This window comes from Strongylocentrotus purpuratus, unplaced genomic scaffold (assembly GCF_000002235.5).
Source record: "Strongylocentrotus purpuratus isolate Spur 01 unplaced genomic scaffold, Spur_5.0 spur5_contig_838, whole genome shotgun sequence".
In the NCBI taxonomy this organism is placed as follows: Eukaryota; Metazoa; Echinodermata; class Echinoidea; order Camarodonta; family Strongylocentrotidae; genus Strongylocentrotus; species Strongylocentrotus purpuratus.
In genome coordinates, this window is record NW_022145544.1 from 1,595,057 (window position 1) to 1,607,956 (window position 12,900).

The following is a 12,900-nucleotide window of genomic DNA, read 5'->3' on the forward strand; positions in this document are numbered from 1 at the left end:
CGAAAAATATCCAGACATGTTTGAGGCCCTTTGAATATCTCTGATCAAGAGATAAAATAAGTCGATTTGTAGGGAGGGAAAAATGGATTAATTCTATGCTTTGTGTATCATCTATAAAAACAAACAAACTTATAAACAACATAAGGAATAACAAATCATATCCATTTATAGAAAGGGATCAGAAACAGGCAGTACAGGGGGGCTAGTTATACGCATTTGGCATGAACATAGCACTGGATTAGATATTGGGATTAGCGAGGGGATTTATCTGGGGAAAAGCCACAGAGGAAATACACTCATTATGAGACGGGGAGTGAATCACTTCAAAATGGATGTCTCGTATAGAAACCTGCCAGGCAGCACACGATTCTTTAGACCTGCATTGTTCACCGTTATTTTTGTTCTACAAGAAGAACTTAGATGCAGGAGCCATTTTCTTTTTTACCTTACGATTAGAGTTACTCTTTTGTATCAGTTATGATTCATTGATTGAAAGTCATTGAATGTGACATGCTATCATTTTCTGATTAATTTCCCTTTCTTGAGTTAAGAACACTTTACCAATATTAAGTGCCTACTTCACACATTCAGTTTCACTCTCACACATACTAAAAAGTAATGGCAGGGATCCAGGGTCTTATAACATTATTGACTCACAATTAATTGCGAAACTATATTCTTAAAGCCCCTCTAAAGTGTTTGGAGCCCCATATTCGCCAACCAATTTGATGGCAAAATTTCACTTAAATTGTATCACCATGTGAAAGAGGATGACATTTAAGACACAGTTCTGCCCCAAAAATGCGTTTGGAGACAAATTTATGATAAAAGAATACATAATTTGGGAATACCTAAATGTTGTATTTTCATCAATATTCCACTTCAAACACATTTGTTTTGAAAATCCTTGCCGAAATCTGTCTCAAATGACATCCTCTTTCACATTTCACGAGATTTAAGTGAAATTTTGCCATCAAAATGTTGGGGCTCTCAACACTTCAACTCTTGATTGATCTGTAACAAATGGGATTGTAAGTTACTGGCACTCTGGCAGTGTGATATAATTGCTTGAAAGATATAGAATTAATATTATGGAGAACAATCAATTGTAACGGATAAATTAATTTTCGCTATTATCTCATTCAGGCCATTAGAACATTAGTTTTCTCACTGTATTTGATATGTACTCTTTTGATAGAATAAAGGACTTTCATTCAAGGTAAGGCTATTTCACATTTCACACGTTACTCACAATATATAGACAAGATTATAGTATATATTATCTGCTTGGAGCCAGAAGGGCATTAACTCATCTGCTTAAATAAATTAACACAGAGTTTATGCCCTTCTGGTTCCAAACAGACGATAATAGTAAAACAAAAAAAAACTGTTGTGATTTAAGCATATTATCATCCCTCCACAAATGAAAAAAAACCCGTCCAAAACAAAGAAACAAACAAAACATTACAGCTTTCATATGTGTCTTTTTCAAAATCATGTTAAACTTCTCATCTCATCTCCTGAGAGCAAGAAGGACATTACCTCACATCAATTAACATAGTGTTAATGTCCTTCTCGTTCTTATCAGACAATATAAATAGAGAGAGAGAGAGAGAGAGAGAGAGAAATATGTTTCATTCTTAGCACAATCACATCCACTCTCATATCATCAAACACCAATAAACAAAGCTTGCCACTTTCCAAGTCAATTGCATGATTCATTTTTATTATTAAAATCACTTAGATCTCTCCGATCATACAAAATATATATTGCAGAAAAAGGCCCATGTACTGGAGTATATGCACAGAAAATAGAAACAAAATCTGTTCTGAAAACATCTGACACATTGCATTAGATTTATCCTTGTCGCTAAGCTACACTTTTCATGAGGATGATATATAAAAATGGCATGCATTAAAAATAGATGAAGTAACAATATGCCTTTATTACATGTAATCTATCTTGACTGAAATATAATCCATGATAATAAATGTCTCCTTTCTCTACAAGTTGCAATATTTACAATTTATATATATTTTTTCTGGAAGCAATGTTCAGAACCGCGAAACCCATATACACAACAGTCAATACAGCTGATATAATACAAAAATATATCTACATCTGTTATCATACATAAAATTATTCACATTGTATGAATTGAATGTATCCTATAGGGATACTCTTTACATCAATTTTAAAATATAATCTATTCACACTGAGAATTAGAGTATTCAACAAAAAGATGAATCTGCCAAATATAGAATATATATTCACAATTTATACATGACCAACAATATACATGGAAAATATGTCCTATATATTTATATATTTACAAGGTAGGAATACAAAAAGATGATCTGAATTGAAAGATTGAAATAATGAATACTGAGAACACTATTTAAGAACAGGAAATATCCTCTGCTCAGAACCAATAGGGCACTAATTATGATCTAAAACAGAGTTATATCTTTATGACAGTTTAGTTTCTATTCTAAGTATGTATTTTAGTAGAAACTAAAGTACTAATTACAACTCATGCTTATCTAAAACAGATGTAAAATATACATGTATATACCAGGTCAACCAATACTCGATACCCCACTCATATACATATACATCCAACAGGAAAATAGGTGCACTGTGGAAGTCTATAATCTGAAAATGCATTTATACACATAAACAGATTGATTCCACTATGCATATTCAGAGAATTGTTATTGTTTAAACGACATGTAAAAAAAACTTAGAATCTTTTTTATTTTGAAACAAACCCTCAAAACATCATACACAGTACAAGGTGTCTTGAGGTGCATTCACTTCCAGAAGTTTCTCACGATGTGAATTTGTGTTGAGGTGCATTTACACGTAGGTACTTGCAGAAGTGTCTCATGATGTCAGTTTGTGTTTTAAAGGTTGAATTGAATAAAAGCCAGACAATAAGATTTCCTCTGAGGCACTGAAACGCACCTGTCAAGAAATGAGAGGGAAACCCGGACATTTTTTATCTTTCTTCTTTCATGAAATCTAATCTGCCTGGAGCTGGGTTCCCTTGGGATTACGTCTCTGGGTCACGTCCAACATCTGGCCTCTTTTCTCCTCAACTTCCTTTCTTTTATCCTACGTCAACTTATTAAATGGGCATTTAAGTGTGAAAAGGTAAAAGATCTTAGATAATCTGTCTCCTGAGTTATGACAAGATTTATTCTCGAAGGACAAAACTGAGGTGCTCATTGATTATATGACTACTTGATCTTAGTGTTAGTTATAACCCACATAAATAATTCATACAATGAAACATGTTCTTGCACAATGATACAGGCATAAAGGGATAAATAAAACATCCAATCACGTGACTGCCTTGAAATCCTATGATGTAATTGACGTCATTCCTAATCCCCCAAGTAAACTGCGGTCAATTTAATTAAGCTGTCATGTTATGAATACATTTTCACACACATGTTACTATATTACACATCTGTAGAAATATTGCGAACACTTTCAAAACTAGCATACTCATCTTGTTTCGCATTTTGTTTCCAATTTCTATCAATTATCTGCCCTAAATATTCGCCTACCATATGGTGTCGGGTTTGAATTTACGGGATCCGTCAACGTCACTCAATCAGTCAAGCGTACAACACAAAGAATCCCATGGGCACATGCATAATATCATCTGCTGCACACCGAACATGTGTGTGGGTGCTTTTACCGTATGACTAACGCAGAGAGAAGGATGTGGGACTACAGGGATATTAATTTCAGAGAAACATTTCTTCAAAGCTTAAATAGTGAGGAAAAAATGAACATGACTAAGGTTTAAATACAAATATATTCATAAGTGTCCATGTTACAAACACAAATGTTTATATACTCAAGGAGTTTCTTCTAGAGCCAAATGCTTTTAATATTTCTGCTAAATCATGATATTTCCTAAACCAGGTCAAGTTGTTTCCCAAGATAGTGACCAACGATGATGATCGGTGAAGGTGATAAGAGGTAAGGAGTGGAGGTTTGGGATCACCTATCTAACTCACCAATTGTACATCCTTTATCTCAGATATTATATTCCAAAACACAAACATATGTCTAGTCTGCAGGCTTAGACTTTTTGAATCGATGAAATGAAAGATAATGAAGTGACCACACACAATTAAGCCAGATTGTTGATGCAATTGTTCATCGAATCATTGGAAAGTGTATGACAATGATACACACTTCAAGATATATTATTTTTTCTTCTTATGCTCTTTTAGAAAAGGTTGTGCTATGTGTAATCCAAGGATCTGTTCTCTGAGAAAAGACTACTATATTTATTGGATATTTTTTTTGGCTGTTCCATAAGACACTAGAAGATTCTTTACAACAACAACACCTCACCTATCTGTCACCATCACCTTGGTGTATTTTCCCTTGGTCATCTCACCTCCCTGCCTACTATTACAGGACAGTAACCTGACCTCAATGAGTGACCAGGAAGGTCCAGTGGTCAAGCAGTTCACTCGCCAGACATAACTAGGAATCTATCATAAAGGCTTGATCAAACCATGGACCTACTAAGAAACCCATGCATGACTCTACTTGATGAGAAACTACTAGGAACCCTTTGGAAGAGCTTCCTAGATCAAATATTGAATGACATTTTTGTCTGTTTGGAGCCAGAAGGGCATTACCTATGTGTAAAAATATAAGAGTGAAGGCCCTACTGGCCCCAAACGGATGGTATAAGAGTAACATGAGCAGCAATTTTGTCTATCAAAATATAGACACAACCCAACTCTATCATAATTTGTCGCTTTGTTAGGTACACATTATTAGTAAGTACAGGATTTTACACAGCAAGTCGGGTATCATGGGTAACTTTGCCAATAATATACCAATATAAATGTTAAGCCCTAACCTTACTCCAATGTTTTGAACTCTGTAATTCTTCAATCATTCTTTGGAGTCTTTATCAAAACACTGAGCATTATCATCAGTCTATCACAAGATTATTCATCCTGTGGACAATGAGAAATCTACCCTATACAGTTGTTGCGCTCACAGCTGTTCCCCTTCAAAATCAAATTTTCTGTAGGTGAACAATTTTTTTAAAAGTGATCCATCTACCACTATGTAAGTGGCTGATGCCATAACTTGGCAGGAAAAAATTGATTGAAATTCCCCAATTTTATTAACAGCTCCTCATACCCTTGATGAAACATGAGACAACAATCGGTCGCAGTGTCATACCACAATGAAGTTCATGTTTTTCTCACTTTAAGCAGCCCTCTGTAACCCCCTTCGAAATATGAATCATCGAGCGTCTAAAATTGGTCACCTGTTTGGTGTTGACATATCTCACATGAAAGTTTTGATTGAAAACAAATATTAAATCATTTGGAAGTGGATTCCATTGTGGTGTGAAGAGGGGTGATGTACTCCCCATTTTGATACAATGGTGCTACTTTCAAGCTCCTAATTGGGAGAAATATTCCCAAATCAAATTGAATGATAAGTGCATCCTTCTGAAAAATATGTCTATATCTCTTTGTTTCCTTCTTTCAATACCACCTGGACCATTTATACCATCTATTAAATGCACACAATTAAACAAAAAAAAATCTACATGTACATTATTCAGAATACATCATAAAAATATTGAAGTGAAAATGTTTGTATTAGAAAGTTTCATAATATATATTTGTATTCTGTATTTCACAATGTGAAAATGCGAAAAATCCTCTACTTAGTCATTTATGATTTCAAAAGCTCTAAAATATGTCCACATTTATTGCACAGATTCAAAGTAATTTACAAAATTCCTTTGTAAGAAAATGAAGCTAAAATAGAAGATCAATTTTTATCTGAAAATTTAATTATTGAATCTATTTCAATGAAGGAATGATATAACTTCTAGACAGCATTGCTTTGCACATTCCTCACACATCCTGAGCAGATTAATATACTAAAGTCCTTTTGGTCCATAATTGACATGTAAACAAAATTTACAACAAAAAATTCAAAATATACACCATCTTGACGATATAAACAAATTTACAGAGCTATACATAGAGTCCATTCTGTAACTCACCTGCATTTTTTTATGCAGAACATAGATAATGGTTGTTTATCAAAAGTAAATGAAATGTGGACAAAGATTACAATTACAAGGAATCTTTATTGGGTGGTATTTATGAAATTATGGGAGAAAAGATGATGATGATGATGATGATGATGCAAGCTAAGATGATGATGATGATGTTGATGTTGATGATGATGATGATGATGATGATGATGATGATTATGATGGCGATAAATCTTCAGCAGGCTAAAATATCATACAAATCTAGAATATCCTATTAAATCTTAAAGGATAATTCCCATTGTACACTTTCAAACACAAAATCTACCTCACAAGTTTTACAAATCTAGAAGAGTTGTTAGTCATTATTGTAACAGATATTGCAAACAAAAATGGTAGAAAAAACTCAGCGTAATGAATAAACCGATAGTGTGTCTCCAAGGTACATCCTACTATCACATCCACAATATACAATCTACTTCTAGCTAAACTGTCCAACCTTAACCCACTTTGCAGAGAAAGGTCACAAAACTCCAAAATATCCCACTTTCACAAACACCAGAATGGATCACAAAGATTGGTCCAAATTCAAGATCGTGGTTAATCTTAAGTTATGGTTTAAACCTTTGTAAGCGTAGTAAATGTGTGTCCTCCTTTCCAACGATTGGGCAATAATATATGCTTTTGTATCGTGTGAGTGAATTCGACCATTTATGTCTGTAGGATTAAGCCATTACCTACAGAACTGGATTTTTTGTGTGTTTTAAGTTAAGTTGAATATAGCGCATTTCATCATAAATAGTGAGACGTACCTTGGCTTTTTTCTCTTTTCTACTTTTCTACACTATTTTTGGAAGTATCTATACAATTGTTTTTACCAAAACTTCCTTTGATAATAATCGTGATTGTAAATAAAGTGATATTGAAACAATTTTTTGTTGTTACTTCTTTTAGTTCAGGGGGAGGTTTAAAACCATGGATTAGACTGTGGATTAAATCTTCTAGAGTGAATTCAACCCTTTATGTTTATGGGATTAATCCATTACCTACAGAATTGGATAGTTCTTGTGATAAGCCTAGTGAAATGGGATAACTCAGTAGTTAATGGGTTAAGAGGTTGGACAGCTTTGTACATGTCTTCTATACGTAACCTAGGAACGACTACAGTACAACAGAACTCTGATGAGATGTGTACACTATGTGGCATATATGATGAGATAAGATAAGATGAGATGGACAACACAATAAAATGGAGTCCTTGCGAGGGTGAAAATGCAACAACTAGAAACAGAAGTATTCTTTATATATCAAGCGCAAGAGAGTATATGTTTGTGAAAGAATGATTAAACTATATCATATAATGAAAATATTAAGGTAAAGTAAATCAATCTACTAGGTACTTGAGATGAAATCCTCTTGTCAGAGCTGCTGATAGAGTTATTTGTCCACATACTTTGGCCATTTTAACTTTGTATAACTGTCGCAGTTTTGAAGCTTTATCTATACTTGACTTGTGTCCATTGCTTCTGAAACTGAACTCTCTTATTTTTATTTGGTATATCATGAGATCAGTTCAGCTAGCTCAGCGATGGCCCCACCTATCTAAGTGATCCCCCTCAATTTCAGAATGTTGGGTAATGAATGGCAAATGAATGTCCATTCCACTACCCAGCCTCAATGGCAGTACATTGCACAACATTGTTCTCTCAATCTCTATCCTTGCCTACTGAATACTCTTTGGATCTGCAATTGATTCTTAGGATATCCAGAAGGCTACGTGGTGCCCATCAAGCAGCTTTCCCATCCCTGGCTACATATACATAGTTCTTGAGCTGCTTTGGTGTGCGTCCATTCTTGCAGATTCAGATTCACTGCACGTTGGCACATAGTTGCTCCAGGTAGGCACTCTTGGATGTTCTCTGAGCCTGTCTACATCCACCCAACCACCCTCTGTCTTGGACTCTCTGACCATGACAAATGTTCCTTATGGGAATTGACCCATCCTCGCTCCCCGCCCGTTCACTTGCTGGACTCCTTGACCGAGTAGGTCTTGCTGGTGAAGGGCTTGAGGGCATCGCTCAAGGAGCAGAGCAGAGAGGCATGCAGCATATCATCCAGGTCAATCTCCCCTGCTTCCGTCTCCTTACGCACCAGGTCCTTGACCCTGGTGTGCAGCTTGCCCAACCAGTGGTAGCACGTTCGGCAGTCGTCCCGGAACTTGGTGCGGAACAGACCTAAAGGCAGGGAGGAGAGTAATTATGTGAAAGGGGTTAGTTAGGAAAAGGAAGAGGGTGGAATAGGTATGCAAACAAAGTTTTGTCGTCGTAATAAGCACTACACCTAACCCTCGAGGTAACCTAAAACCTAATCAAAATTGACGCCTTATATTTTCAACCAAATAAAGAACAGATCAATTATTAGATGCTGCTTATAAGTATCGGCTTGCATGGTGATGTAGATATACAGTAGGCTTGCGGTTGCAGATCAAATATTGAATCACCAAAAGATGACATGTGAATAGCCTTTACAAGCTTCATAAGGTGTAGGTGACACACTTCAAGATATGTGTACCAATTTTTTTGAGTACCGGTATATGACATTCACTGGGACACCATAAAAATGGTACTTGATTTCCATTAAACAAATACAAAATGGAAATACGATTCACATTCCATTACAATATGAATTCACAGAGCATTTAAAAGAACTTATTGAAGTCTAGATGTCAAATACAATTACAAGTATATCTAATCACAGGGATAAAAATCCACCAAAAGGAAGACTTTATTCAGCCTCCAATAATTGTCAAAGTTTTTAATCCTTTATACTGACCTCCATGGTGATTCTTCTGAATTTCTTTGGCGAACTTCTTGAGCAGGACATGGACAAGCTCAATGGCAGCATCCATGATGGCTTCGTCTTTGGTGTAGAAGAGTCTGTCAATCACGGGTAAGACTTGAGTTGCTAATATCAGGCTCCACTTCTCCCTAAAGAAGATGGATTAAGGGAAGAAGAAAGAAAGGTGGACAATGAAAAATATGGTATTTCTAATCTTTATAACAATTCTCATCAGATCATGCCACTGTCAAATGATCTTAATACAGGGTATGCTTCATCAATACAGAAGGGTTATTCTTCTAGGTGCTCTTTTGGTGCAAATGAGAAAGAATGGTATTACCGGTACTTAATGATAACCCTTACCTGTCCCTACCTGAGAATATGAGCTGGTAAAATTACATTTTTAAACGAGTAAACTTTTTACCTCAAACACCCAAAAAACTTGCATACACCTTAAGATTTGGACCCATCGAAGAAACTTCATGCCCATACCCATGCCCAGAAAAAATCTTTAGTTCGACATTTGGCAAAATTGATCTTGACATCCTATATGCATGTACGGCGGCAGTATGGACGTTAATATCAATATTCATTATCACAACATTGTAATTTCTTCATCAACAGTACCATTACTTACTAACATTTATCAGTATGCATTAACCGTTCTCATATCACATCTTTAAGATATCTGTAAAAACAACTTAAAGAATGCAAATATCTTGATAAATGTTGTCATGGGAAAAGACCTCTTAATGATTGAGTAAGCAAGGTAAGATATCAAACTACCTGGGCCATTGTCATTCATCATCATCCATCTCCTAGACAATAGTGATATATGTCAGGTACAATTACTATTCACCTCGAGCAAAGAACATATCGAGGGTTCAGTGACTCAAAGACGTAACTCCATATTTTTTCCAAAGTGAGTCAAAATTTTCAGACAAATGTGGGCTTTCCAGGAAACACAAAGTTTTAACTCCACCCAACACCCCATTGAATTTAATGGCTGGTGAAACATAGACTTAACTCCTTAAGGCCCAAGTGCTCAGTGATATATAAACCACTTTTTCTCAAAATGGCCAAAATGGAGTTACGTTTTTGTGTCACCGACCCCTCGATATGTCAGGTACAATTACTATTCACCTTGAGCAAAGAACATAAAGTGAAAACTATGACACAGATACCTCAAGGGGGTGAAGGATCTTACGACGAGTTTAAAGATTTGCGTTAACTCATCACTCCAGTAGAGTCTTTATACTGACTGATCTTTTCTTTCAAGTTACCTCTCTATAGGTCTGAACTTATTGTACCTTCATATATCAGCGTATTGTCACAGCTCCTTGTTGTTAATGCAAGCATGTTCATAAAAACATCATCATGTACATAGTCATCACTATAAAGGAGATATACTGTGATGGATACTTAATTTGTTATTAGATTGATGGACAGCACTTTGTATCCTCTGGAAATGGCACTACATAAATCAAATTATTATCATGATTATTATTAATTATCAAATACACGAAAGCTCAAAACAGTTTTCCATAAAAACTGATAAAACTATGTATAGCATCTGAATTTAAACATCAATATTTGTGTAACTGGTATTTCACTTTTGTAGGATACTCTCATATGCCACACACACACACACACACACACACTGCCTCTCTCTATCTGTTTCTCTTGCTCTGTGTCTGTCTCTCTTTCTCTCTGTCTGTCTCTCTGTCTCTCTCTTTCTCTCTGTTTCTCTTTCTCTCTCTCTCTTTCTCTCTTCTCTCTCACCCCCTGATCACACTCACTGTCTCATGCTGCCTACTGCTCCTTCTGTCTGTCAATCTGTCTCTCCATGTCACAATGTCCTTATAAACTCTTTAGAGTTTTTTTCTCTCTCCGATTTTACCCCTCTTCAGACACTAGAAGACACAATCAATGTTGACAGGTGAGTCATGGAGTGATGAGGCATTCCCTCTTGTCCTTGGCATGCTGGGTCTCAAGTACGTACATGTCTTACCCTTCAGCAGGAAAATGACCTTTTTAATTACGACTCAACAATCTACCTCCTCTCTCTACACAATCGGCAGCACAAAGGACATGATTTTAAGGATTGATGGGAAGTGTCTTGATGGGAAATGGCTCTTAAACTATTATTGATAACATCTAAAGTTTTTCATAAATATTCCTCCTTTACTAGATACTATAATCCGAGCCCTACAAACCACAGGATTTTCAGGTTATGTGACTCAGAAGGAAACAAGGGTAATTGTTATTACAGTAAATTCAGTTATTGCTGCAGGGGGGAAAGGAATTGGGAATGGATTCGTAACTTTATCAACTTGCTCTAAGTAAAAGCAATTTTCATACTTTACTTTTGCAGAGAACATATTATGATACTAAAATAACTTGGCCTTTCTCTCAGTATTCAAACACAGAAGCAGCATGCATTCCCAATGGCCTGAGATGAATTGCTGCCCTCTTTGTCAAGAAATAAATAACGGACGGTGCTAAAACATAAGATAATTGGCCTCTATACTTTATACATAATCATTTAACAGACTGCATGGCAGAGGAAGGATTCAATTAGCATAAACTTTTATAACCAGCCTGTAATTTGTTAACAATATCGGGAAATACGAAACCAAATCTCATTTCTAGGTTTTCCACAATTCCTGGTATAAAGATGCAGTGACCAGAATGACCATATTCCTTAGTGTATGCTCCTAACTCAATCAAGGATGCAATAATAACAAACCACAACACGCGACATCTTTGTAAAAGTGTTTGTTCCCACTGTAAAATGAGGCTGCACAAGATGTCTTAGGTAGAACCACTCTGTCACAGCTTTAAAATAGACAAACCAGTGAAATTTATGCACACGCAGGAAGTTCATCAACCACAGAAAAGCTCTGGCGTCTATTGAACTATTTAATATGTTATTTTATGTAGGTGTTTTAATTTTCCTGACCTTGTCTTTGTTGAGTGGTGGATAAATTTATCATACCGTATTTAGGTTTGAAACATGGGAGAGTTTTGAACGAAAATATGATTCATTGTCTTAAGGGGGATCTGACTTACACTCTATTTTTGTGATAAGCAAAGAAATAAATCCAGGATAATTAAGAACAATTCATCTCTAAAAAACCTAAAAGATCACTAAATTAGTGGATGAATATGAAATTTACTTTACTGACAATTTTTTTTTAGAAAGGTAAAGACTTTTGAACTGCCTTTTGCAAAGTATGTAACAATTAAGACAGAGACTACAATCACAAAGTAACTTCATTTTAATTTCATGTAAAATGACCATCCCCCCAAATAAACTTATCTGCTTACATTTAGGGCCACAAACTCACATCTCAAGATTTAAATGATAAACACATTAAAAGACTCAGGAGGTCCCCTAATTAGCAGCCTACACACCTCCCACAGCTTGCTTTAATCAAGTTACACACACAGATCACAAGGGGTGGGGATGTGTTATGATGAGCAGATTACAAGGCAGTTTTAAAGCACAGACACACCCTTGCTGATAGATTAGGCAAGGATTATCACCTTATACAACAAAGTCCATCAAGCACATGCTACCAATTTGAAGATTTCAGGAAGCTGACAGAATGCTTGCTATTTTAGGATTCGCATCGGATGTCTTGTTATGAAATACAAATAAATTTAGTTTTGATTTCACCTTTCTCTTCACTTCACATGTGGAAATGATAAAGATGATACACTGCTATGATTATCAAACAGAAGTGGGCAGTTTGTAAACAGTACTAAAAGTGACTGAATTATTGTTTGATAAATTATTATCTTATGATTACTAACTTCACATCTACCTTTGATTGATGGATCAATATAATTATTCTGAGGTAATATAGATTCTTTAAACAAATTAAAGAAGTTATATAAATGCAAGCTCTAAGTTGTAAAAAAATCCTGTATTTTCAATTCTCATGTGTGACAATACCAAAAAAGACTTTGGAATGGACACAATATTCTAGAAATG

General features: G+C 35.5%; 1 protein-coding gene across 1 annotated transcript in view; it reads right to left on the reverse strand.

Annotated features, from left to right (window-relative positions):
• Positions 1-1,705: 1,705 nt before the first annotated feature.
• Positions 1,706-12,900, reverse strand: part of LOC115918674 — a 47,912-nt gene continuing 36,717 nt past the window's right edge. The window contains exons 6-7 of the mRNA XM_030986573.1: positions 8,895-9,049; positions 1,706-8,296 (exon numbers count right to left, since the gene is read on the reverse strand). Coding sequence (XP_030842433.1) covers positions 8,082-8,296; positions 8,895-9,049 — 370 coding nt within the window. The 3' untranslated portion in view covers positions 1,706-8,081. The remainder of the gene's footprint in view (positions 8,297-8,894; positions 9,050-12,900) is intronic.